Source organism: Falco peregrinus, chromosome 1 (genome assembly GCF_023634155.1).
Source record: "Falco peregrinus isolate bFalPer1 chromosome 1, bFalPer1.pri, whole genome shotgun sequence".
Lineage (NCBI taxonomy): Eukaryota > Metazoa > Chordata > Aves > Falconiformes > Falconidae > Falco > Falco peregrinus.
In genome coordinates this window covers 20,331,652-20,358,750 of record NC_073721.1, presented here as the reverse complement: position 1 = coordinate 20,358,750, position 27,099 = coordinate 20,331,652, and the positions used below count along the sequence as shown (strand labels likewise).

At 45.2% G+C, this 27,099-nt stretch overlaps 1 protein-coding gene across 1 annotated transcript; it reads right to left on the bottom strand.

The window, feature by feature from the left end:
• Window positions 1–1,920: 1,920 nt before the first annotated feature.
• Window positions 1,921–26,598, bottom strand: OIT3 (oncoprotein induced transcript 3). The gene is made up of 9 exons (XM_005235125.4): window positions 26,347–26,598; window positions 22,249–22,623; window positions 21,651–21,761; window positions 17,638–17,760; window positions 14,617–14,739; window positions 9,713–9,873; window positions 8,651–9,066; window positions 4,144–4,243; window positions 1,921–2,717 (listed from the first exon to the last, which is right to left on the bottom strand). The coding sequence occupies exons 1-9, from the start codon at window positions 26,435–26,437 to the stop codon at window positions 2,535–2,537; spliced, it is 1,683 nt and encodes a 560-aa protein (XP_005235182.3). The 5' UTR covers window positions 26,438–26,598; the 3' UTR covers window positions 1,921–2,534.
• Between the last annotated feature and the right edge of the window lie 501 nt (window positions 26,599–27,099).

Here is a 27,099-nt window from a genome sequence, read left to right as displayed (position 1 = left end):
AGCTGCACACACTGGGCAGCACTGATGCAGCTTCAACTTTGAACTATGGTTGGCAGCGCTGGGTGGACCTTTGGGAGCACTGGTCAGGTACGTTGTGTCCTTGCACACGCCTGGGCTGTGTGTTTTGCTTCCACTCTGTGGCATGGCAGATTAGATTAAACAGACGAGTCCCTTGGTGCTCAGATTTCAATCTTCTATTTCGTGTCCAGGGTGTAATGCCATCAAAGATGACAGACGGAAGCAAAAGGTAAACTGGAGAGAGCTAAAAGACTTTGAAAAATGGTCTAGGAGCCATGCACTCCACGTCAGAGGAGGAATGGCCATAGGGCAGTGGCAGATGGTAGACCTACCACCCCACTTGCAAGGCAAACACCTTCCCAGACCGCTCCATTCACATGGCCACCCAGCCCAGTGTTTCCTCCTCATTACTCTTCCAGATTACTCAACTAAGAAGCTGCAGAGTAGAAAAGCTGCTTCATATGAATTTATCAGGAAGAACCAAATAATGCGCACGCTAACTGAAATAAGCCAGGAAATTAACCTCTCCCTCCACCACTCCATCACATCACTTTCACACGAACAAGAAGACACCAGTTGCCCCTCCAGAAGGCATAAGCTAATTTCATTTCCCAGCTCTTGCTTTATCAAAACAAGTATATTTAGCAGGGGCTGCCTGAACAAAAAAAGTGGCAGCGGGAAATTGCCTGTGTGGTCCTAATGCACACGTGAATCAGCAGAACCAGGAGATGCACAGCAGTTAAAGGAGGCTTTTTCATTTCTTTTTCTTTCACATATTGTTAGATAAACACATGAAAAGTCTTTCCACTTACAGTTACTTATCATCATAGAAACATTTTCATTTATTCTAACACAGACACATGCACACACATATTCCCAAACTGGAAAAGCAGCCATGAAGCTGTTGAGAAAAATCATCAAACTCCCAGCCCATCAAGCGCCCATTCCTCACTGGAATCTCACTTTCCAAAATAAATAAATCTGTGAAATGGAATATTGCTGAGGTGATTTGTGACTCCCTTCTAAATGGTCCCTTCAAACAGACTCCCCATCCATTTGAGAGCCGCAACAAATTTTAGCCTTGGCAGCAATTTGGCTGCTTCAACCAAAGTAGAAAATGAGTAATTCGAGCTAGGGGGACCTTCCAGCACACCTCTAAACACACAGGCCACAGCTGCACACTGTGAAGCTTCTTACAGAAAACCCCATGAACACCCTGCAGTGCCACAGCCAACGGTGGAGACTGATCCTTCCTCTCTCATCCTCCAGCCCTGCCTCTATTGCTTTGTCCTTCACTGCTCACTCACCGAGCCTCCTTCCTTTCACCTCACAGTTCTAAATCCTTCTCTACATAGCGCTCCTGCTCCTGAATAAAGCCCAGAGGAGCCCAAGCTGATCAGCCGCTCTATTTTCTTTGGAAGGAGCCTGATGGCCCAAAGGGATTCCTGACAACCGTGATGCTGCCGCCCCATCACCATTAATTGTATCCCTGGCCCGCTCTCACCCACCAGGAGCCCGTGAATGTGCACAGTCACTCAAACAGTGCTGCCACATCTCCTGTCACCAGGCTCACTGGGGACAACTCCATCGCGAGAACTACCTGCATTACAACTGATTGCTATAAATACTTAATGCACATTCCCCTAATCCCTTTGTCAGAGCCACAGCTTCTCTAGACCAGAGTAATGCATTACAAGTTTCAAGCAAAGACTTGGTAGCAGCACACTTGGGAGGGAGGGTGTTTATAGATTTTTTAATGGTCTTTTTCTTACAATCAAGTGCTACAGCACTTATGAAAGGCACCAAGGATTTGGTGGGTGAAGAAGAGAGAGAAAAATTATACACTAAATACAAGAGGAAGCACTGTTAAACTGCATGCAATTATCAAAAGACACCAAAAAAAAACTTTTTAAAAGGTATTTATTAAATACCTTTTAGTACTTAAAAATAACATTTAAATGTGCCTGTGATAGATCCAAGCTGCCTGCAATGGCAACTTTTTATAGCTCCAAAGAACTTACACATTAGGAGATATAATATTTTTATACATGTTTTCAATAACAGTCATCCCAAACTCTCATCACATCCAAAAGCTTCAGCATCATTCACAGAACTGCATATAGCAAACACATTCAGCTGCGATACTATTTGTCTTGTCTGATGGAAGAAGGGCTTGAGTAACCTCTGTTTAGTCAAGGACGAACAGTCCTATGGAGCCTGCAGGTGGATTTAGGGAAAGACAAGCTTCAGGCCTGCAAAGCAATAGGGTCCCTTCAGCCAAAGGGCTGTTGGGGAAGAAACGCAGGTAAAACCAAACTGTTCTGTGGTCTGGGTTGCACTCAGAGGGCTGCCTCGTGTGCCCAACACACTTCACAAATAATCATCACACAATTAGGGAAACAAGTCCTGAGGTTCAAGAGGGGCTTTACCAAATACTTTTTGTTTCTCAAACAACCATGAAAGGCGGCATTGATAACAAAGGTCCATCTCAGGTGGAGATGTTGTTCCAGTGGGTCTTAGTCAAAGTCGATTCTGATGGGGCCACCTGTCAAGATGTGGTTTGTCACGTGAACAGATTCCTCTTCCTCCTCCTCCTCTGTCTCCGCTGACCTGCGCACACGTCTCCGGCAGCCCTGGGCACAGCGAGAGCTCTCGTCCAGCGCCCCACACACGAGGATGCGGCAATGCAAGAACACCTCCTGGAAGGTGGTGAGACAGCAGGCCAAGTCAATGTGCAGATCTGGGAATCAGACTGGCAGCGCTACCAGCTCTCACAGAGCATGCGTGACAGCATTCCCACTGTACAGCCATTTCTGTCCTTGCATCAATAAGCTCCGTATCTACCATTGCCATCCACAGCCAAACCTGCTGGCTCCATCTCTTTTCTTACATGCCCAGGAGAGAGCACATTTTCCAGAGTGCCTGGCCAGGATCACAGAGCATGGTGTCTGTCTGTTAGCCAAGGGCTAGACAGGCAATATGAAGGCATGAAAAGATCCTCCAGAGGAAGGGATGAAAATGCTAGGAATAAGCTTGGAAGAGCTTGCATGGATGGGTAGGAGCTGCACGGTAGGAAGGCGGCCAAGAATGCATGAAGCCTCACAAAAAGATGGACTGATACAAACGTGCAAGAGAATTTGACACGAGCTGAGCAGACATAAAGCTAGGAGACCGAGGGGCAAATGAGGAAAATGCAGGTTGATGAGGGGTTAAGACTGGCAGTTGGGGGGAGGAGGAGAACACAAAGGGCAGGGAGATAGCGGCCTTTTCTTTCTGCACAGTAAAGGCAGACAGTGACAAGATTCCTGCTCCCTGCCCTCTAAAGGACAAGGACAGTAAAGCAAGATCCCTGCAAGCAGCAGTTAGGGAAGCAAATATTTGTGAATGTTTGGTCAATAGTGAGGTCTGAAGCAAAATCCACTGCACAGGCTGGAGGCAGCAACGGCAATCAGACAGCAAAATTAAATTTCTGAATATTGAAAGATCTCATCTCTTTTAACTCTGCTGAGGCTCTCCAGTAGCTGCAACGGCAGCTTTATGCCTTTTGGATCAAGCAGTATTGGCTGAGCATAACCGCAACTGTAAGGCCTGATTTCTTCTAGCACAGAAAAGGAAAGCTATTTGCATTAGGAAAACGGCATTATCCTTCAACTGTCCTCCTACTACAAAGGTTCTGCCCCAGAGTGCCACCAGCCTGAACGGCCTGGTTTCACACTGAATCAAACACTGTGGTGGCCTTGTATCTGGAAAGCTGGCATCTGTACTCAAAAGAGCTAGAGAAGATAGAAGGTTGAAGAGGTTCAGAACTACAGATTGTCCGGTTTTAAAGATAGGACACTGCATAATGTGCCTAGTGACTGGGAACACTTTTCTCACCCAGCATACAAAGGTCCGCTAAGACTACCCTGGAAACAACAATGATTTCAGCCTGCTAGGCATTGATGTTCCACAAATATTCTCCACATTTTATTTAATTTTAGTCATTTTTATCACTCTCCTAAAGTACCTATGTCAGGCTCCTGAAAGACACAACTGCTGGAATAGGCACAACAGCATCTGTCTCTGTGCTGAGACTCCCTCAGATATTGCATCAGCTCAAATCTAAGAGGTGTATTTTGAGCTTACCTTGTTGTCTTTGCCCACAAACTTGAACACAGGAACCTGGAAATGCTTGGCAAGATGATCCTTTGACGTGTACTGCTTCACTGAATCATCAGAAACGCAGCTGAGGAAAGCAGAGGGATAGGCTTTAATGGGTTTCCCAGAAATGGAAAAAGAAAGGGAAAAAAATCAGTCCAGCCTATTTAACCAGAGAAAGGAAAGGAGGGTTTGGCGCTCTCAAGCTAAGCTACCATCCATGTTACTTCCTCTTTGGCCACAAGAGAAAATTCGGGAATGATGGGGAAAAACAACAGCAATGATAATAGCATCTCCAGACAAAGAACAACTCAGCAGCAGAGAGCTGGCAGGACATGGTCCAGTCCCCTCGGCAGAGGGACTGCCAGAGAGCTGCAGGCAAGTCTGTCCTCATTTTACCTTCCTGTGCAACAGTCTGCAGTGATCAACAGAACTGTTATACAGTATATATTATGTAGTTTCTGTATACACATATATATGCACATAAATCATGCTTAAAATGAAGAAGTCTCAACCCACATTACTAAAATATCGCAGAAGATGAAAACCACAAAAAAAATCAGATTTACTTTGCTTTACATCAGTTACTGTCCTGCTGGACTTGGTCGGACAGCTCAAATTGACTACCCTACAATTCCTAATTTGAATTTCTCCATCACTAGTACTACACGATCATGTGAGAGGTCACAGAACTGCAAGAAAATAAGGTACTTTTATTAAAAGTTACATTCCAGGTGCAGTCTATTTATAAATCATTACAGCCTATTTAGAGTTTGACAGAGAAACAGCAAGACAAAAAGTGACTTGATAATTACTGCTGCCTATTACAAAGCCTTAGGCATTTTAAGAGGCCCAGATGCTGCTGTTATATTGCATTACAGTGTTGCTTTTCCTTTCTAGCCAGTGAATTCCAGAAATGTGGACTTTGCAAGATACTAAAAAAAAAAAAAAAAAAAAAAAAAAGTGGTGGCGGAAGAGACAAGGTAACAGTGACAGATGAAAGTCCTACTCCTGCAGAAATCCTTAGCTTCCATCTTTACACCAGAAATATATAACGCATTGTCAGAAATGCTGACATTTGACATGTTCAATTATCAAACAGCAGCAAACCTCGTATCTATATGTAGCTCTGCTTTTACTAGAACACATATTTGGAAATCTCTGTGCTCTTGGGCTGACTCGGCTCGGTGGGTGGCAGCCTTCTGCAATCCCTCCAGAACTGCCCTTCAGCTACGTACAGTAGAGAGCACTGTATGTTCATGGGAGCACTAAGCACTGGTCTGATCCTAACGTTATTTTCACCACTGTGTATTTCTGTAGCTTTTCTCAGCCAGCTGAAGTCACGGTCTGAAGGGATATCCCTGTCTGCAGCGCTTGTCTAGTTAACTTGCCTGGGAGGCAAACATAAAAAGCCATCCAAGGAGAGCTAATGAATTAACATTGCGCATCTAGAAAAAGTGACATCGATTCCTCCCCCTTGAGGCCAAACACTAGACATTACTATGTTGTTTAGGAAAAAAGTTCGTTTAAAAGTAGCATTCCTGAAGGCATCTGATTGTAAAGAATGACAGTTAAAAAACTTCTCATAAGTGACTGGCCAAACTTTGGGGCCATAAAGTCAACTCATAGGCACGTCCTCATTTGTGAGCATATAACCTGTGATGATTCTTGGATGCTGGCTCAAACTGACTCCTAAACTCCAGGTTCTCCAAAGTCCTTCCTCACTGGTAGCAGGAAACCTACTGGTTTGGCGCTGGGGAGAGGGAAAATGGAAGAACAAGGAGGAACCAGGGATACATGGAGCCCCTACCATGCCCCTGAGTATGTCTTATGGAGGGTTCTGACAAATGCATTGCAGCATGACAAAAAGAGCTCAGAAACCTCCCGATTCGCAGAGTCAGGCCCCTTTGCATTCTGTATGGGACCATATCATGTCCCACCCTCCTAGGAAACCCCCAGACTCTTCCTCCCACCTTGCAGCAGTAAGAAAGGGCAGGAAGCACAGGTATTGAAAGAAAATAGGTGACCCTGGCCAGGACATGGTGAAAATAAACCCCTTCCTGTGCCCAATGTGCTTAGGTTAGGGGAGCAGAGAGCAACTGTGCCATGGAAGCTGTGCTCTGACCTTCTTACTGGAGGACTGCAAGACGAAAAGGAGGGCTTGGTCACAGAACAACCACATCAGCCTGTAAACAATGGGCAGCCGGAGGTGTAACAAGCTGAGCCTTGAAAAGGAACTACCTTAACCACACCATGCTCAGATAAATCACAGCTCCTGACCGCATCAGATTACAATTGCCCTCGGTGACATGACCTTGCTCCAGATGCCCCAGACAGCTTCAATGTTTATCACCTGTGCAACCAGTCAATGCCTTTTATTTATTTTTGTTTTGAGAAAGAGGAAGAATAAGACCAGAAATGGGAGAGCTGCTTTGAGGCTGGCTGGCTGGGCTAGCAGCAGTACAGGGTTTTATAGAGACAGCGGGGAGGGATCTGGGAAAATCCTGATTTCCAGCATGGTCACATTAGCATAGGGAGGTGACCCCCACTTCTTGCCAACTGGACATGGCAGGGAATTAACAGGGAAGAAAACACAAGAGGGAATTTTCCCATTCCTCAGTCTAAGGTATATCCCCACAAATTTTAACAGTTTCCTTCTGGAAGTTGCAGTTAACTCCTGTGGTCTGATGCTACATCATCAAACTGATTTTAAAATCCCACCTTTATTGCCTTGGGCTTTTGGGGCTGGGTTGATGGAAGGAAAAACTGGTTTGTTACAGAGCTGTTTGGGGCAGGGACAAATCAGCAGTGTATTCACCTGGTTTTACTTTTTAATTGGTGTGAGCACACAGAAAGACAACTGCAGTTAGCTCAATAGCACATCGTTACCCTTTGGTCTAAGCGAGTGGTTCAATTTAAATACAGCACAGCCCACAGGGGCTGGCACCTCGGGGGACGCTGGGGCCTGCAGTGACAGCTGGAGAGCAGAGCAGGTTGGGTGAGGCTCCAGCCAGCCGACTCCAGCCCACTTTTCCCTTCGGTGAAGTTTTAATGCCCTCTGCAGGATAACAGTACCAAAGGGGCTGCTGGTGCCCTAAATCTTCCAAATAGTGCTGTGGTGAATTCAAGAAATGACATTTTCTGCCCTGTCCCTGCTCTATTCAGTTCAGGTTTTGGCCACTGTTTTGAATCCCACCATGTTCACTCACTGTGAGAAATGAATGAATGTTTGGAGCCTTGACTCTGTGAAGGGTCCACAGGAACAGCCAAACCAGGGAGTCAATACCTTCCATTACAAATCTGCTCATAAACTGCAGAAATGTCAGGCACAGAAGAGCTGCAGCCTAGGATGAAGGGAGAGCAAGCTAACGCTGAAACCTTTGTCAGAAGGAAATAAAACCAGTATTTTTGCGTACTGTACTCTGCAGGACCCTTTTGATACAAGACAATCACACAGGGCTTGTCATCACCAGCTGTAACGGTGGGTGATTTAGTCTGGCAGCGGAGGAAATAATTGTTGTCCTCATTAGATGGTTTGGCAAACAGAATACAGAACGTGTACAAGCACAGTCCCTTGACTGGTGGGCTATGACACTTGGGTATGTCTTAGATATTATGTGGCTAGACTTTCTTCTCTAGAGGACAGCAGACTGGTTCCCAACTGTGACATTTCCACAGTGCTGTCTGGTTAAGCTGTCAGGCGCTGCTGGATGCAAACACTTCACAGCAATGTCGTAGCGTCGCACTGCCATGTTAGCACCCAAACAAGTGCCTGAAAACAGGGGTCATCTTAGGAGCCACAGAGGAGCCCACGGCGATGCTCCCCCAACCTCAGATGCAAAACCCATAACCGTGAACCCACAGATCCACTGTGAGCTTTTTACGAGCATATCCTGGAAAGACCACTAACCCCAAACATCTCAGAAAATTACAAGCCAGACTGAGGGACCCTAAGCTTACTGCATCAGTAACAGTGATGTGACAGGCATCAGAGAGAGCAAAGCAAGGGGAGCTCTGGGAGCTCCAACCTGGACCAGCCATGGAGCCTTCCAGTTCACACTGTAATAGGGCTGTTATGGGAACATTAACTCCAGTTGCTGCAGCGGCTGCGCGGCGGTGGCACGCAGCCATTGGCGGGGTTCTGCCGATTGGTTTGGCAATCTGCAGGTTGGCAGAGAGAGGATATCAGGAAGGATATCTTTTCTATAGGATCCAACTCAATTATCCACAAGGCTAGTTACAGGGAAATATATCCTGTAAAGGCTGCACTTGGAGTAACCTCTTTCACTGCCTTCCATCGCTTCTAATCACTTCTGATGGGACAGATGGTTTCAGCTTGATGGCTGAAAGGCTTGGCTGCTGGTGATTACTAGGAACACAGCAGATAAGTCGCTGTAGAGAAGTGACAGTTCTCCTGTGTCACACAGGCAATGCAACTTAGCCCCACTACCCATTCCCATCTAATAGCCAGCAAGAGAGGAAACAGTCAACTCACCCATCTTGAATCAGGTAGTACTTCAGGATCTCATCAATTTTTGAAGTAGGAGTGGCAAAGCAGCTCTCTACCAGTGTCTCTAGTCCATTGACATGTACTAAGGGTTCAATCCCAAAGTACAGAGAGTCCCGGAGCTTGAGGGTAGGAAGCGCACCCCTGTAGGGTTCATCGAAGTCTTTGTCTTTGAAGATCTCAAGAGTGAAGGGAAAGATGCCCTGGTTGCGGCTCATGATTTCCAGGGGAGAGTTCTTGAGGTTGGGCACATAACCTTCAGAGATGGTGTACCGGCGTGGGAACTCACAGGTCACTGGGATCAGCAGCTTGCCAGTGCGGACAATGATGTCCCCATTGCTTCCTGGAGTCTGCTTTGGCAAGCCAGTCACCAGATTGGTGGCAATGATTTTATCATTTATTACCTGCAGCAAAGAAAGGAGTTTAAGGGAAAGGGGAGATCACTGAAGAAGACCCGAGGTCAGACTAGTTGCTGAGTTTACCTTGTTCAGGAAACTCAGACATAAACTAGCCACTGACAGAACAGCTTGTGAATTTATATGCTGCAACTAGAATGAAGTTCATCCTTACCTATGAACTAAAAGCCTCTATCAGTTTGCTGTCAACTTTGATGCACTGTACTCCTGCATGAAGCAGAAGAATTTTCTTCCAGTTGCCACCCCCCAAGATGAGCTCTCTGGTTCCTGACCAGCTGCCAGCATAACCTTTGAGATATTATTATTGGGGGACCAGATTCTGTCTCAACAGGAGGGTGAAGGGTGACACCACTCGCAATTTCTGCACCGGAATGATAGTGAAGCTGCCTCTGTGAAGTGCTAGGTGAGCAGAAAGCAGTACCTATGCTGACAGATGCACACCACTGGACAGGAGAGGAAACGAGCTCTCCTACTTTGGGGTGCCACCCCAGGTCTAGTCTGAGGCCAACTGCACAGCAACACAGGGAACTGCTCTGATGGTACAGCTAAATCAGCTTTATTCCCCAAGTAAGCCATAGCCAAGTCCCCACATCCCAGAGATCCCAAGAGACAGGACAGCAATGGGTATACGTACGTCTACAACAGTGCCACAGGACTTCAGGGAGAAATGGATGTTGACGTGAGTGCCATTGGACACTCCTTTGCATGAAGTGTTGATGAGGGAAAGGTCCAGGCCTCCAACCAGGTCCTTTGGGATGCTCACCTCAATAGAACTGGACTTGCACAGCACTGGAACTACAAGAAAAGTCCCCAGAATAACAGCCTGCACTACAAATCTACCAGGGAGCTGGGGAAGGGCTATGCCGATTGATACTGGGTAAAAAAAGGGGGATCATATGTTGCATTTATGATTACTATCTTACCGTAGTAATCTAACTACCTATCTTACATTCCTACCTACACAACGCAAACCTCCTGAGCTACCAACTACCCCAAATTTTCTTGATGCAGCGATGCCACAAAAAACAATTAACATGACCGCTACACTTGCAACAGGAACTTAGCTGTGCAGTAACTTCCAGCTATACTTAATACTCAGTGCAGGTTTGACTGATACCTCTTGCACTGCTGTGTCCTGGGAAGCGCCTTTCTCAGATACAGATTTCAAATTCACCACACACCAGGCAAAGCCATTTTTTAAAACCCTTAATCAGATTTACATCAAACCAGAACATGTCAAAACAAGGCAGAGTAATCCATACAGATGCTGAGCTAAAATGGAAGCACCTCAAAATGCCATAATATTTTCATAAGCGATAAACCCAGCTCTGACAAACCAACCTAATTAGCTCACTTATTCCAACTCCTTCCAACCTTTGAATTTAGATACAGATATCCATGTGAACTTTTAGAACTTAAAATTACATTACGTAAGCAGCAAAAGAAAAAAAGATTGGACAAAATGACAGAGGAAAGAAAAGGTAATAAACTTCAATGAAAAAGTAATTACTACAGATAGTCCTTGAGTGTAAACATATCTATTCAGTTAGATACTGGACAAGCGTACTGGTGCATATATTCTAGTTTCAGCCAGAAAAACAAAACCGCTGCAGAAGTTCCATTTATCATATTTTAAAATCACATGACAAAACTTTTTTCAAATATACCAGTTGCCCAAGCTTTTTCCTAAAATTATTCACAGTCCCAATGCTTGACATTCATATGATCTGCCTTCCCTTAATTTTAATCATTAATTATATAATCCAAGATCCTGGATCTTGGATGCAAGGCACACTGCTAAAACATGCCTTTTACCTCCCTTACAAAAGAATTCTCCTGTCCCAGCTAAGGTATTTGTAATAGCTACTGTGTACCTGCAGGGAGTATTTTTTATTAAAAGTTGATCTTTTCAAGGTGATATGCTAAAATGTATGCAGTGTGCCCAAAGCAATATGCTCTCATAATGACATTGCTGAGTTAGAACAGAAAACTAAAGAACTAAGAATTACCTTAACTTTTTCCTCCATCCACAGCAGCAGTAACTGAGCGTGTCAAATGGCAAAACTCACAAGGAGACAAAGGGACTTTGAGAACACAGTGCAACCCAGACAGAGATGAACATCCTTAGGAGAACCAACTGGCTCAATTTGGATTTAAAGCTTCACTGTTCTAGTAACTCATTTAATAAAAAAATGTAATGCTTTTATAAAGTCGTAATTCAGGGCAAGACAGTTTGGATCTCAGCTGCAATCCTCCAAAGTTTAGGAGCAACTTGATTCAGGCTGTCTCCGTTTCTAAATGCCTTTGACGGGCACAAAGGGGAAGAAAGAGGGGACACCCATTTAACCTCTGCTCTGGCATTGCAGGTGCTTTCAGTGTACACTCCACCACCTGGGCACAGAAACAAGTGAACAAAACCTGTGAGCAGATGCACTTTTGATTCAAGCCAACTCATCACTATTGGGGAAAAAACTCTGGGAAACTCCTTATACTAACCATCTCAGAGTAACTGGTAACACAATTCAACCAACCCTAGACATTTGTACACAGAAAAGTAATCAATAGAGAACAGTGTTTCAGTTCTACCAATTTAACAGTGGTGCTGCAAGCAGAGAGACACTGTGCACCAGCATGATTCGGCTCTGAGCAGGCCTGATTCCCCCAAGACAGACTGCCAGCAATAACATTGTAGGGGGAGCCGAAAAGGAGCTGACAACGCAGCCGTGACTATATGCAGACATGTTTTTCCAGTGCAAGTGATGAGGTCCTGACTGTCAAGGCTGAGCTGCCCAGCCGAAATGAGTTAATCTGGGTGCCAAGGAAACCACTTGTATTCACAACTTCTTGCATCTGTTCAGAGAGCTACACTCTCCTGATGTGCTGTCAGCATCCACCTCTTGCATCCCTGCCCTGGGCTCACCCCAGCCTGTGAGGCTCAAGAGCCCCACCCAGTCCGTGCCAGTCACACATTCCAGTTCTTCACCCTCAAACACCGCTGAACACCTGTAAGCACAGGGAAAGTCTCCTCGTTACCGCTTTAAACTCTGCTTTGCACCAATGTCTGCAAGTACCCTGACCCCAGCAGGAAGCTTCTGTGGTGAGTCCAACGCTCATTTTGCAGTCTGCTACTGCTGGCACCACGTCCTTCGTCCAGCGTATGGCTCCTTCCTTGGCCTTTCCAAGTACAGCTGCTTGGAGCAGAGGTTATCTTTTTGCATCGGCTGCTCAGTAAGATAGGCACTCTGGTGCTGGGGAGCCCTGAACCACTGCTACAGGCACAAATTACACCATTGCACCCTCTTAGCTGCACATGAGGCTTGGGCACGGAAGAGGGGAGAACAGGATTTCACCACTACACTTCAGGAAGAGGTGGGGTAATAGGATGGTCTGCAAAATTTCAAGTATTTTGTTGGCTGGTGTCTTTGTGGGAAAAACTGTGGCCAAGATTCTGATTTCTGTGGAAGATTATTAATGTTTGTTCTGAATGTAGAGGCAGTGCAGAGGGTTGACAGGCTGCAGATCCAATTGCTTCAGGCAGCTGTGCTTGCCCTGCGCTGTTAATTGTGCCACTATAAACCTGACTGGATGCCTTTAAAAAAACTGTGTGGTCAAGTTCCAGATATATTCTGTCATATGTGCTCAAAATTGCAGACCACTGTGTGAGGATGTACCAAAAGAACAAGCAATTTTGCTTTATGAGATTCTGTATCTCAAGCCTCAGCTTGGTACCCAGCAGCGCTGCTGCTCTCATTAGCAGCTTCAGAAGAAGGGGAAACACTGGCTGAGAAATGCATGGCCTTCTAACACCCTGCTGGCATTGCCTCAGGGAGCCAGGATTGAAGAACATTTCCCTTTTCTGGCCTGTATCCATCAATCACACCTCCAATCAGTAAGTATAATCACAGCTCTTGGAAATCCCCATCTCCGCCTCCCCACCTGGCTCTGCTGGAGCAGTAAGCACTACTGACTCCCAAGTGTGCAATGTTCGCCCCGACAACAGTACCCTGCATTTCTAAAAAGCTTAAAAAGCACAAATTTCATCAAGTAGAACCATTCCAACTTCATCTCTGAGGCATACCTGCCCTGTTGGCCACCACAAAATCTGGATCTATTCTAACTGATGTCTGAGCACTCGGTAACACATCAGACTACGGGAGATTCCCAGCACACCGGGATAACACCGGCTCATTGGTATTATCTAAAACCCAAGTGAATTAGCCCATGACAGAATCCCTTTTATTGCATTTTAGATTCTGTCCTGGCTATGGCTTGAGTCCAGCCCATTAGCAAATTCCCACAGAAATGTTTCAAAGCAACCATACAGGTTTCTTTATGGGCCCACCAAGGCAGAACACAAACAGAGCGCTATGAGGTCTGTCTCTACCAGGGCAGTAGTGTACCTTTTCCAGCTTTGTGCCGAGCCTGACAAATCTGAGAAGTGGCCAGCCAAGTCAGATGAGACCCACCAGAGAGCATGACCTCTATCTGCCTTTCACATGCCCATATAGCTCTTCCCAACATGCAGTTTTGACTGAATGTCCCTTCAGCAGCAGATCACAGTAGACATCTTCTCTGTAAGATACACAGGGTGCTCAATGCTTTCAGCAACATAGGAGCTCAGCTAGCTGTGAGATTACAAGACCAGGAAGAATCCAGGGTGCAAGTCCTGGCTTGTACGAAGTCATTATATGAGGAGCTACAGACCCTCTGCTTAACTCTCAATGCCCTCAGGAACTTCTCCCTGATCCCCTGGCTCCCTGCAATCAGTGCTGCAGAGCTAAATTGACCCCTGAGAGCTTGGATGCATTTGCAAAGGAAATCTCACTCAGCTCTTGCTACCCAAAACAGGGAACATGTTTATTCCACGTGCAATGCTATAGGTGCAAATGAGCCCGCAAGAAGGACTCCCTGCGTACAGGAATGGAGTAAAATTCAGATGGAAGGTCTTCCAAGGATAACATTGCGCTTGCCTCTAATGCAGCAGAAGCAACAGTCCATTTTCAGATTCTATCTTGGGCACTTTTCCAAGGGACAGCAGAAACACCTATTATGAGAACTAGTGCCCTGCTTCCAGACACAGGAATGCTTACTGGAACGGCTACTGAGATACTTGGGCAAAAAAAGGCCCCTCTCATTCTTGGAAAGGGTTGAACCACTTGAGCTGAAATTTTTAAAGCCCAGTTTGAAGCACAGAAAATTTCAGTCCAATACCACAAATTTGTCAAAGACACACAGAGCTGAAGCGGAGCAATATAACAGGAGATGTTAAGCAATCTTAATTTTAAGTGAGCGCTGCCAAAACCATCTGTGATGCAAGATGCACCCAGCCGGGTCCTGTGTCTGTTCTCCTGCTTGGTAAAAAAAGCAGCACCTCCAGGCTCTCAGTTTTGGATGATCTGTCATTAATGACAAAGCTCCATTAACCAAACTGGAAAGCACAAACTAAAAAAAGATGACAAAAACAAGAAGAAAAGTTCCTTCAGACACACTTTTGGCGTCCAGGGAACAGAGACTGTCAGGGAGATTTTGTTGACCTACCTTGGCAAGTGTGGTTGTCTTCTGACAGAACAAGTCCCCTTGGACATTCACATTGGTACGTGTCTTCCACTTCGATACAGGTATGGCTGCAGCCTCCATTGTTATTGTGACAGCCTTCGATCTCTGCAAAACAAAGGAAAATTAGCACACGCTGCTCCTCAGACAGCTGTGTGACGGCTGTGCAGGCCTCAGTATACACTCCTGGCTGACTAACAAACAGTACAACCAACACAGAGCTCAAAGGCCACAGCATGGTGAGAGCTTGCTTCCAAGAAAATTCAGTGGAAGCCTATTTTTAATAGTACAATCTTCTATGTTTGTCATTTCGCCATGAAGTTAACAAGGAATTCTGTGAAAAAGCTTACCAAATTAAATTGCATGCTATAACTGGCGTACATAAGAAAGCTGAATAGGCAACCTTCAGCTTGGCCCTTTCTACCTTCTGAGACATCCTCTTAAATGAAATTTTTCTGCTGTTTCTTACTTTAAAAAGGTGGAAGGAAAATCCTCTTAAAATTTCTATGTGGAACCATACTCACTCCCTTAGTCATCACCAGAATTAAAGCCCTGAGATTTGCAGGGGAGGTGTTTTGGGGAAGACAAGACTTGCCGGTAGCCAGCTCCTATTCCCATCAGGGAACACCAGAGAGAAGATGATGCACTCCCTGCCTGTGGATTTCCCATCTGTGATGGAGGTGGGCATACTGGATTCCTGCTTCCCCTCTGCAGGCTGAGGATGCAACTCTGCTCGTAGGAGTTTGTTTAGCAGGAATTGTGCTAGTTTACAAGTTTTAAGCTTAGAGGTTAGCTACCCTGAAGTACATTATCACAGGGACAGAACACGTTCGTGGTGTAAGGTTGATTCCCCTCCTAATTTTCCCCATTCTAAAATGCAGAGGAGAAAGGGCAGCATGGCTATTTAGAAGATTTATCACGTCTTTCCTTATATCTTTTCTGTTCAGGTGAGGCAACTCTCTGAGGATCTGAGGTTTTGTGTAAAACATATTCCTAGCCACTACAGCTGCAGAAAAGAGCCTAGAAGGTCACCCAAATACAGTCTGAAGATCTGAAAACTGAAGGCAAATAAGGTAACTTCCAGGTATTGTTGGCTTTCTAGTATAAAGAAAATAGCAGAATATCATGATTTTTTTAAAAAAACAACAAACCTTCACTGCTTGATTTTTTTAAACCCTTTAGGATAAATATTACTAGATGTTCTCAGTAAAATAATAGTTCATATAATTTAAACAAATCATAAATACAAAATATTTCTCCATAAGCCTGCAGTCAGAAATGACTGTAGTTTTCTCTGAAATGTAAAGAAAAGAATGGAAATCCCATACTCAGTCTTACACACTGCATGGAAAACAACAGCTTGAACAAAGTAATGGGTAAACCATTATAATGGAAATGTTGAGATACTCATAACCCTACTCAGCCTCACCAGCTCATGTAATCAAGCTAAATCTCTTAGATTTGTTCTCTTTAGCAACAGCTGTGAGGTGGCTCACAAGTAAATCACATACTCTAATGGCTTACAAAGCTGAGGGCACATCTTTCAAAATAAAACTCACTAACAAGACTGTAAAAATTCCCAGCAGCAGTGTTAAACTTGTGAAAAGCACAATCCCTCTTATGGAAGGGGAAATTAAATGATATATCACAGGCCCTAAAATCCAACTTTGGGAACAGCAGAAATAAACAAGCTTCCAAGCACAGACTATTCCAGCCCTGTCAGAAGAGTGCAGTGCTGAGGAATAAAAACTGCCATGTAGCACAGCTGGTTCATGTGACACCCCACCAGCTCAGTGCTGGATGTGGAAGGGTCAAAGCCCACAGACCACTTTTGGCTCCACACAACAAATACTTCAGGAGCACTCTGCACAGCAGCTTTCCCTAGGGAAGTGTCATTGTCTGAATGAGCAACGTTTTAATAACACAGCTCAGAGAGGAGATTTTCACACAAGTGCAATGAAATGTACTTTGGTATCAAAGAGGGGGAAAACAGAGACAAAACCTGCAGCTTGGAGCCATTTCTCAGCAAATCACAAAGGGTGGAACCCAGCTCAAAAATATAACGGCAATCCCTCTCTTTCCCTGCACCATGGATGTCTGTCACACAGCAGCTGATATAAGGTTGCATGCAGGCTGCAAATGTATTAATATCTGGCAATTGGGCAGCTCAAGACTGAGGCACAGCTGTAGCTGTTATCCTTGTCTGAGACACCACAGTATCTGTGAACATACAACACAGCAGCTTTGCCTGGGAGGAGGCACATTGCTCTTTACAGCTGACCACAGAAAACATCAGGCACAAGTCAATTTTTGCTGGGTTTTCATATTTCTGCTCAAAGATGTTTGTACATTGTTTGTGACAACAGATCAAACCTACAATTTGGTCTTCAAACCCCTGCTAAGCTACCAGTCTAAACTCATCAAGGGTTTTCAACCCAGCTGTGCCACCACTGGGAAGTAACTGTAGCAGCTGCACACAGCAGAACCCACAACTAACCACTTATAAAAATCAAACAGTGAAAATGCAGCTCTAATTTCAAATCCAGCTTCTGTTTACAGACTGGCACCCCCTCTCCTCAATCTCTATTCTGGGAGGCTAAATGATCCTCATGCTCTAGTCTAATGTCATGACATTACTCCATATCTAATGCTATCTATCAAAAACCAGCAACATTAAATCTTCCCCTGCACAACTATCATACAAATCTCCAGAGCCAAACTGCAGCATATCTAGCAATAACTACTTCAGTCTGGACAACTAATCTTCCTGATCCACTGCTGCCTCTTCCCCCATGGAGATAAATACAAGCAAATCCTAACAAACAACAAGAAGACTTCTCTCTGCTTGATTAGAAGGACATTTCAGTAATAACCCCACTGACGAGCACAGAAGTGATATGAGTGACATTTGATCCCAGCTGCAAGGAGCCAAGAAAGAACTAGTGCTGCAAGGGAAGGGGAATGACTTGTATAGTTTCCAGCAGACTGCAATAGCTGAAACCTCACCTTCACAGGTTCTCCCATCACTTCCCAGAGTGCGCCCGATCCCACACTCACAGCGGTAGGAGTTCTTCAGGTTAACACAGAATTCACTGCAGCCTCCATTGTTCTGCTCACACTCATTTTCATCTGGAAAAAAAATAATAATAAAAAAAAAATCAAACCCCACTGTCATAACGTGCCCCCTGGTAAACACATAGCTGGCAAAAAGCTGCTACACAGGCGCACTGGTCAGACCGTGGACTGGCTTTCCTGACCTCATGACCTGGATCAGGGCAACAGAGATGAGTAATCCCACTGAATGCTACAGACCGCTAGTGGAGTGTTTTGCTATGCTGTGTCTACCTCAGGAACAAAGCAGACCTGGAGGGAAAGACTGCATGCACAGCACAGCCATTTCAGAGTGAAGATGGACACAGTCTCACTGGGAAGCTTCCAAACTGGTCCCACATGCTGGAGAGTTCATGTTTTCATTTATCTTCTCATCCTAAACTATGTTCCACTCCACTCCCAATCACATTAAAATGAAGTCAACATGACTTCACTGCACAGTAAAACTAGATGAATACCAGAACTAGTCAAAAATAAACCCTATCTACTTTTTGTATCACACCTGCTATGGGTACAGGTGGTCAACTATCCTCCAGCAATTTTAAATGATTCACCCCTCAGTTCAAAATAAAGACACAAGGATAAAAACCAGCTCTAAACATATAAACAAAGCTGAAACCAAACCAAACCATTTTAATGAACCCCATGAAGCTTTCCAAGAAAAGCCACATAATGAGAAATGCGATAATTTTGCTTTCCTGTCCCAGCTCTGGCTGCTCCCTGCACCGGGCAGCTCAGGTGTTCTTGCAGAACAGAAAGGTCAGCTCACCATGGTAAGACCTAACCTGGGCACTGGTGCCACACAGGCCAACACAGCCATTAGCTGCTCAGACACGCAGTGCTAAAGACGAGATGAAGAGCCGAGTTCTGAGATACTCCCGCTGCGGGCTTAGCTCCCCACTGCCACACGACAGCCCTCCCTGCTCCGCTCCTCTGCAGCCTTCCACAGAGCTGTGGCTCCTGCCTTTCCAGCTCAGAAGAAAGAAGTGCCTGAGCTGGCATCTCGCGCTTTCTGGAGCAGACTCTGGATAAAGGTTGCAGAATAACCTTGTACTAGGCCTAGACTGAGTTCTTATAACCTAAAGCAATATACCCACGAATAGTACACCTGTGTCACATTTCTGTGCTGGCTGTATTCAGCTCCAGGCAAGAGCCCTCCAGAGTGCTGAGGGTATTTATTGAGGAAAAAGTGCAGCAGATGCCTCAATCTCTGAAAAGTCCTCCTAATTTTCTGTTTTAAAGGCTGAAGTTCCTCTATGTTCTGCCTTTTTTTTTTTTCCCAAAAGTACTTTGTTCTCTGAAATTTTCATTCTTCAACCTGATTTAATCTCTGTGTGCAAAAAGTGAATCAAACAGAGAGGAGGGGACAGTCATTGTTCTTGCTGAGCCACAAAACTAATGATTTCTCTTAATGCTGAGGTTATCAATCAAGGTTCACGTGGGATTTCACCAAAACAGCTTAGAAGTCATCATTTACTACACGTCAGACCCTTAAACCCAAGAAAAAAGGAAAATACCATTTTAAGAGAAAGGTGAGAGGTGAGCTCTCTTAGGTATGAGTGGTCCCACACATAAACAGCACCCACAGCTTGCAGCTGCTGGTGGTGTCTCTTTCCACAAATGACGTGAACTGAATATTTTTAGCCAAAGAAATGGCTGGTACCCTGCCTTGGGAGGCAGGAAGCATGTCCAAGAGACACATACAGACACTTCCCTTTTCACACATGTGACAGGCTCCACACTTTCCCTGCTAACAATAAAACTAAAGCTGCTTAAACACAGAAGGTAAAGAGGGAAAGTGCTACTAGCAAAGGCATGAAGATGCTGTCAGAAGGTCCTAGAGCTTAATTTGGTCAAGGGTTGTACCCAGCAAATCACCTCGCCAGTCCTCCAAGTTCTGCAGCACACAGCAGATCTGTCCCTGCTCTCCGACTGCCATGAAAACCAGCACTTCTGGGATACAGGCTGGTTTTCTTGACACTGGACTAGGAGAGCACTGAACTGACTTTAACCGTGGCTTAGTACAACATGGGTCCAGGTATTCAAGAGGTCAAAGGCAAAGCACCAAGCTGGTGGATCCATGACAGAATGTCTAAGACCTAAACTAACCCCTAAGTAAGTTTGCAAATGAAAATGTAACTTAGGATCAGCAGTTCTACTCTAGGATTCAAAGCATATAATATACTGAAGACAGCCTAGCACAGGGAGGGTCACAGACAGAACTGCTTAGCATTACTGTAGCATCTTCAGCCTCCCTCTTAGAGTGAGCTGGGAAGGGAAGAACATTCTCCGTACAGGAAAGGTATAGGAAAAGCTAATGCAGATTTGTTTGATTTCTCCAGAATGCCAGCATGATTGCTCTCAGAGATGAGATTGCACAATTACTCAACACAACAGAAAGTCATTAGATAGATGAGTGAGCCATACAACAAGAGAGGCTGCAGGCAGGTAAACCAGTGTGATTTCTACAGCTGAGACGTTGTGCCATCTGGTTATCATAAAGAGAAGCAGCAGTGCAGAAATCCTGCCTGGCCACAGTGGGATGAAGGCAGCTGCAGCACATGCAGACAGGCTCAGGACTCCTGCATGCCTTCCTGCTGCAGGAAATCCTTTCCTGAGAGCCTGCCACACATTTATTGAGTGCTGGTGCTTGTCAAGGGCACTTCTATGACTGGAAGTATTGCACAGAAGCAGCCAATAAATACTTCTAATTAGCTGAGAGAGCGCCAACTCAGCCACAGAGATGTGGAGCAGCTTAAGCAAAACCCTTCTGCAGAATCAGCGTGACAAGTGTGAATCTGCACTAGAGCCAGGCTGCTCTCTCCGCAGACTGCAGCCCCTACCCCGATGCCCACAGACATGAGGAGTGTGAATAAAGAAACCACCCACACCTGCTTTGTCAGCTGTAGTCTGTATGGAAGAAACTGATCTGCCACACAGCCTCCTGGACCAACTCTGCTTTCAACTTGACCAAACTAAGCCACGAAGACAAAGATGAGATCCCACTTCTCCCAAACACTAGCACCCCTTCCTCCTGCTTTATCACCTCTTGCTATCCATCAGTGCGGTTCTGCAGCTCCTCAACAGCCACCCCTTCCCAGCCCCTTCCATAGCCCCACAGACCATCTTCTTACTAAGACTTTGTAGTCCAGGTGCTCTCCTCCCAGCACCACATGCACAACTGCAGCCATCCTCTCCACAGAGGTTCACGGGGATTCCCTTGCAAATCCCTGAAGCCCACATTCCCCTGCTCTGCTCTCACAGCCCTCCACCTCCCTCCTGGTCATGCTAGTCTCTGCCAGCACAGCCACCAAGAGCCAGCCTCCTGAATGCCACCTCGTCATGCTGCCTAAAAACACTGCAGCTGTGCTGAGACTTAGAACCCTTTGGCTTTCCTCAAGCCCCAGGCCCTGGACAATGCCCCACAGGGGGAGTAATTATGGTGAAGCTTAGTGTGTGTAGCCCTCCACCAGCCAGCAAAACTTTTCTTGGAGGAAAGAGGCATTCAACAGAGCAGGTGAGAGGAAATCTCTAATGACAAATGGCACAGCGGTTCCTGAATACCAATGAGACTGTACCGTGATCTTGCAAAGGAACTGCTACTGACAGTGAAGCTGCTGCCTTCAGCAGCTGAACCATGCAGAAAGCAAGCCTAGCCTCGGTACGTGCGCAGCTCCCGTGACACCAAAATGTGTTCGGTCATGGGATGTCATTCTCTCACCCCGCAGGAAGAGAGCAAGAACCATTTACAGAATCAAAAACCTGTTCTAGGCAGCAGGGGGGGAAAACTCCTCTCAGAATACTTTTCCTCTTTTGTACTGCTTTGTAAGACAATGGATTGAGACACGAGCAATGGAAGAAAGGGGAAAGAAATGTTAGTAACTGAGACAAATTATTTTCACCCTTACCAAGACATGTCTGTCCATCAGGTCCTAGTGTTGTCCCCAGGGAACAAGTGCAGTCATTGGTGTCCAGGCATGGGCCCTGGCAATCCACCACATCACAGATGTCATAAAAATCTAGGGTATGACAAAACATTGTCAGCACAAACACTGAGCATGCAATGTAAATAATGTATTCATACCATCAGCTTCATGTCCTGTGTCTAGTCTATCAGTTATAGACCCAGTCCAAATTAGGAAAGCTGAATGATTTCACTAAAGCTGATAAGAAACAATCTATTTTAATTAAGTCAGAAATGCAAATTTTGACTTTGGGAACATGCCAGACAAACCACAGGGCCCACAGAGAGCATTAAACCACTGTGGCCAGGTCAGCTACGGAAGATTTCCACCACCTGAACAAAGGCTAGAATTCACAGAGGTGAGATTGTCTAATCTTTCTCATATAGACAGGCCACCATCTGCACTGCATCACCTGACACACTTCTGGGTGAGAAAGCCAGAAGACAGTCACCATCTCTCCCGGGTATATGGATGCTCACTGCCTTCTCCTGCATCACAAAGACAAAGGGGTTTCAGAGAAGCGATCTCAGCAGTTACTTACGCCCACAGTATGCATGGAAGCAAACACTAGGCTTGGTTAAGTGATACACATAGTACCCGCCTGGGCACGCCTTGACATCAATTGTGGTATTCCAAAGGCAGCAGTTCCCATTGAAGCTGGCACAGGCTTGGCGTGGGACAATGCCATCAGACTCTCGCGGGTGGCTGCCATTCATCCAAATGGGAGCATGGGTGCCACAGTGGTTCTCTGGGATGCAGAAGGTAGGCATAGCATCACCAGCCATGCCAGTGAAGCGATACCACTCTCCGTTGATTTGATTGTCGCATGTCGGCTGGCCATGGGAACCATTTATCTGATGATCTGTGTTCCTCCAGGGCTCATTCAGGCTGATGTAGGCAGAGCAGGGGTCCAGGGCTGAGACGTGCAGCAAGAGACAAGAAAAAAAATCTGGTAGATATCAAATCAAGTTGTTGACTGACAATTGCAAGGAATGCAAAATAATTTCTTTTTCTATTCCTAAGTTAACAGAATCATTGTGATAGATAGGGATCCCTGGGGAGAAACAGTGATAACCAGATAACTAATTGCCTTATGGAAAATTCTGACAGCTTGGCTTAAATGTTTTGGAAGAACAAGTAAATTAACAGAGCCCTTAAAACATTATGCAACAGTCTGACTTGCTGTTTAGCTGCCGCAGAGTATGACAGACAAGAAAATAAATAAATAAATAAATATAAAAAAGCAAGCTTCGGGTCCAGGCAGCGACTGTGCCATAGGAAATACGTCCTGGGAGCACTGGACCTAGCCACCCTCTGTTTTGAGTACTAACCAAGCATCTGCAAGCCCCTCCTGGTCACTGGTGCCTTGGAGAAAAGGACCAGAATTCAAACAGGTTATGCAGCGTCTCTCAAAATCCATCCATAGCCAGAGTCAGCCCTCACAGCTGAGCTGCCATAACCACAAGCCAGAGATCACCTTGCAAAGCACAAGTTAAAATGTGAACTACAACATACGCCACAGGAATGGTACATTTAAGGTGTACAGGAAAAAAAAAATTCAATTATTAGACCCTTATATAAACTGTAAGCAGTATCTAAGCATAATTTACCAGCTCCTACTCATTTCAGGGTACAATTTTAAACAGCTAAATATAAGAACTGCTCTCCCAGGTCACAAAGAAGTTGACCTATAGCCCAGCAGGTGGTCTCTAACCAAGAGTGTATGGTTAGTGAGGTGAGGTAGGAGAAAGAGATCCTGCTCCAGTTACCCAGGGTTTTGGCATCCACTGTCTCTCCTACAGCTATGTACATTTATGCCAACAGCTGTAACTCAAATATGTGCACTCTGTAAAATTCTGCAACAGGGCAAGAGAGAGAGGTGGCAGCCCCCTGTATTTAAAAATCTACTTAGATGGGCCCTGTTCTCCTTCAGAGACTCTGTCCCCCACTTCTCTCTGCCAAATGCCACCCACCTCTGCGATTCACAATATCTATTGTGGTTTTGTGTGATGTTGCTGTCTCCCTACACCTAAAACAGCTTCCCTGTATCTTTTTATTTATTATCTTAAAACCTAGAGAGCATGATGGTCTGAACCAGGACCTTCTGGGGAGCAAAATGTTCAGCCCTTTACACAGGTATGTTCCTTGCAAGCCCACAAACCCTCCTGATCTCCACAGCAGATCAGATGTTTGTGAGTGAAGTGAGTGTTTGTGAGGTTAAGATACAAACACATGAACCCTCCTGGTACGTGCATGTCTGCTCATGCAGTGTGTCAAGGGGTGTGTTCCTTTTCAGAGGTCTTTCTGAACCTTCTGCAAACAATTATAACATAAGAATACCACAGGGAGAAGAACTTTTTTTTTTTTAAAAAAAAAAAAAAAAAAAAAAGAGTTGAAGCATTCATTACATTTTCAGTCTTCTCCTAATCAACCCCGATTTGGCAGCTTCCTGACCAAAAGTTCCAGAGCTTTCATGTTCACTTACATTTAATACCTGATTAAGCACTACTTACCCGTGGCTATTCCCTATTAAGCAAAATGAATGCTAATACTGTCTTGAGTAAGGAAAATTGATTATTATTTCCTAGAATTAGGCTAATAAACCCAATCATTCTGATTAAACGCATCTCAGACTGGAATACCCTCTACTTTCCATATCACACTTATTTATACATTCTAAAACTGTTTTGTTTAAACAACAGGGTGATACCGTTTGAATAGAGGGAGACAGTGTATTTCTATCAGTTTCTATCAGAATGCTCTGGACTCAGAGAAACCTTCTTGGTTCATTATTTTGATTCGCTTCACTGACTTTAAAGTGTGAACTGTCAGTGCTTCAGAGAATGGACTTGAGGTCACCCTTATTTAGCTGCATCTTCTGTAAATACCTGTCCCACTAGCATGCTATCTTGTACCTTCTCACAAATACATCTTTCCTAACAAACACCCTTACACCTTCCTCAGCCACAGACATGCTTTGTTTGGCCTCAAATCCAGCATAAAAGGCAGAAACAGCTGCCACAGCCATGAGAGTGCTGCAGAGCTGCAAGCTGGCACAGGGAGCACAGACCTGGGTTACGAAGGGAATCTCCACGAGATATGCAGAGAAGCAGATTCACTAGGCACAACCAGCCTAGCTCTCCTGAGCAGCAGAGGGGGGAACTCAGCAGGAAATCTCTTGAGGAGATTCACCAGGCAATCCCTCATGAGCTTTTGATTTCACCTGCCTCTCCTTGACCCCCTTACCCACCCACAGGCTGCAGCAGCACCCATCCTCCAACGGCTTGCTCGACTCCTTGCAACAAGAAAAGATGGGTCCTGCCTTTTCTTTACATGCAGCTGAACAGAGCTTCCCCTGGGCTTCCCTCAGTGTAACTCACTTGGCTCCACAAGATAATTTGGTATGGCCTTAGGGTGAGTCACTGACTAAGATTAAAAGGTGTGTGTTGTTAAAAGCCAAATGAGGCAAAGCAAGGAATGCCCTGTCAGCTTCCCAGCTGGGCAGCACCAAAAATACACACGCATTCATTAGCTTTCACATAGTATAATTAACTTTATGACATATCCTTTGTAGACAGACTCTGAAAACACTCATCTAGGGAGATTGTGCTGTCTCCTAAACATTCAGAAGATAATTTAAAGACAAAATTTACTGAGTTGAACAGGCAGTGGCTCAGAGGGAGCTGGAAGAAGGCACTTCAGGGGAACAGGGTAGCACACTCTCACATCTTTCAGTTCTCTGAGAGCTTCAGGCAGGAGTGAAGGGGAGGCAAACAGGCAGAAAAAGCAGACAGTGCTCTTCCGAACACTGCATACCCTCATGGCCACCCTCAAACTGCCAGCGCTGCCCCAAGCCAGCCTCCATGCAGACACCGAGCAGTCTTTGGCAGCACAGTTTACTGAAAACTAATTTAAGTTTTTAAGAAAAAACTCCACAAAAACATAGAAGCAACCAATCAACCTCCCGTCACTTCTCCCCAAACAATGAAAGCATGGGGGTTTTGCACAAGATGTATAACTGCCTCCAGCTCACCCTGTTTTTAATTTTTCTTGGCTCATTTTTTTTTCCTCCCCAATACTTCTTGTGTGGCCTGAGCAATTCAGCCTGACAAGCACTAGCTATGAAGTAAAGCTTTTCCATTTGTAATCTTGATGATATCATTAGTTCTCTAGCGGATGTGCTAGCATATATATTGGATGACAAATCAGGCTCTAGCAAGCACTCACAAGCCCACCATTCTGCAGAGAGATTAATTCTGTGTGTATTGTGTAACTGGAGGTCTCTGCTCTGGCATGACTAAACAATGAAATGAGAAGCACTACGTTATGATACTAAATTCAGTTAAGATTTGCCAAAGAAGCAGGTAAAAATGTAGCAAAATATCTACTCATAAAGTGTCTCCTATGAAGGGAGAGGAAAATCCTGCAGTGCCTCGGCAGTTGAGATTCTCCCAATATAGGAGGCTTCACACTCTGTGACTGAAAGATCTTTCCAATTAGGAAGAATTTCACACCACCTTCAAAGAGAAAGGATATTTCTCACGTTTTCCAGTCTTTCATCTAATACCAAGCAAGGCTCAGTGAGAACCTTAAAAATGGCAAACAAAAATAAGCTTGAAGGCCCTGCCTCCTTACTCACCCATTGAAGATGCTAGCTGCAACTGAATGGTGAAGCAGATAAAGAAAAACAAGTACTGGAACATCCCACTCAGTGAAGGAACAGTTACCATTCAAGGAACAGGGGCTCGAAAGCCCTTGCACAAGCTGCGCCTCTTACAGCCTTCCTCTCGATGGAGCTTCTGAACCCAAGCTTTCTGAAGAGCAAGTGTGATAGCTCTCCTGGAAGTATATCAGAGGAAGAAGCTGAAGGGATGTGGGGTATAGCTCCAGCCTTGACCTCCACAGAGCAGCTCTGCCCCTTATTGACAACAGAGATGTACTTACTGACCAATCTTGGTTTTTGGACTCAACCCACTATTGTTTTCTGGCCTGACTGCCCCACAGTGACACCTCCCCTATCTTATCTAGAGAAGAATTCTAACCAGGGACACCCGGATATCCCAAAGGGATGGAAAAAAAGAACAGATGGGTGCTTGTTGTTATCTCTGCTCCTTCCATGAAGTCAAGACCTCATGGCTTCCCACAGGCAGAACACACCAGCTAGAGAACCTTAACTGCAGGAAATAGTGGCCCAAGGAGGAGAACCGAACTTTCCAAGCAGAGATTGCAAACGAGTGCTCAGAGCAAAGCTACAATGGGAACATCAGTCAAAGTGAAGGACTGTTGTCCCATGGGGAAATATGCTGTTCCTATGCTACACAAAGACCCTTTCCACTCCTGGTAACATAACTTGACCATTGCCACAAGATTATCACACAAGGCAAATTTTTCT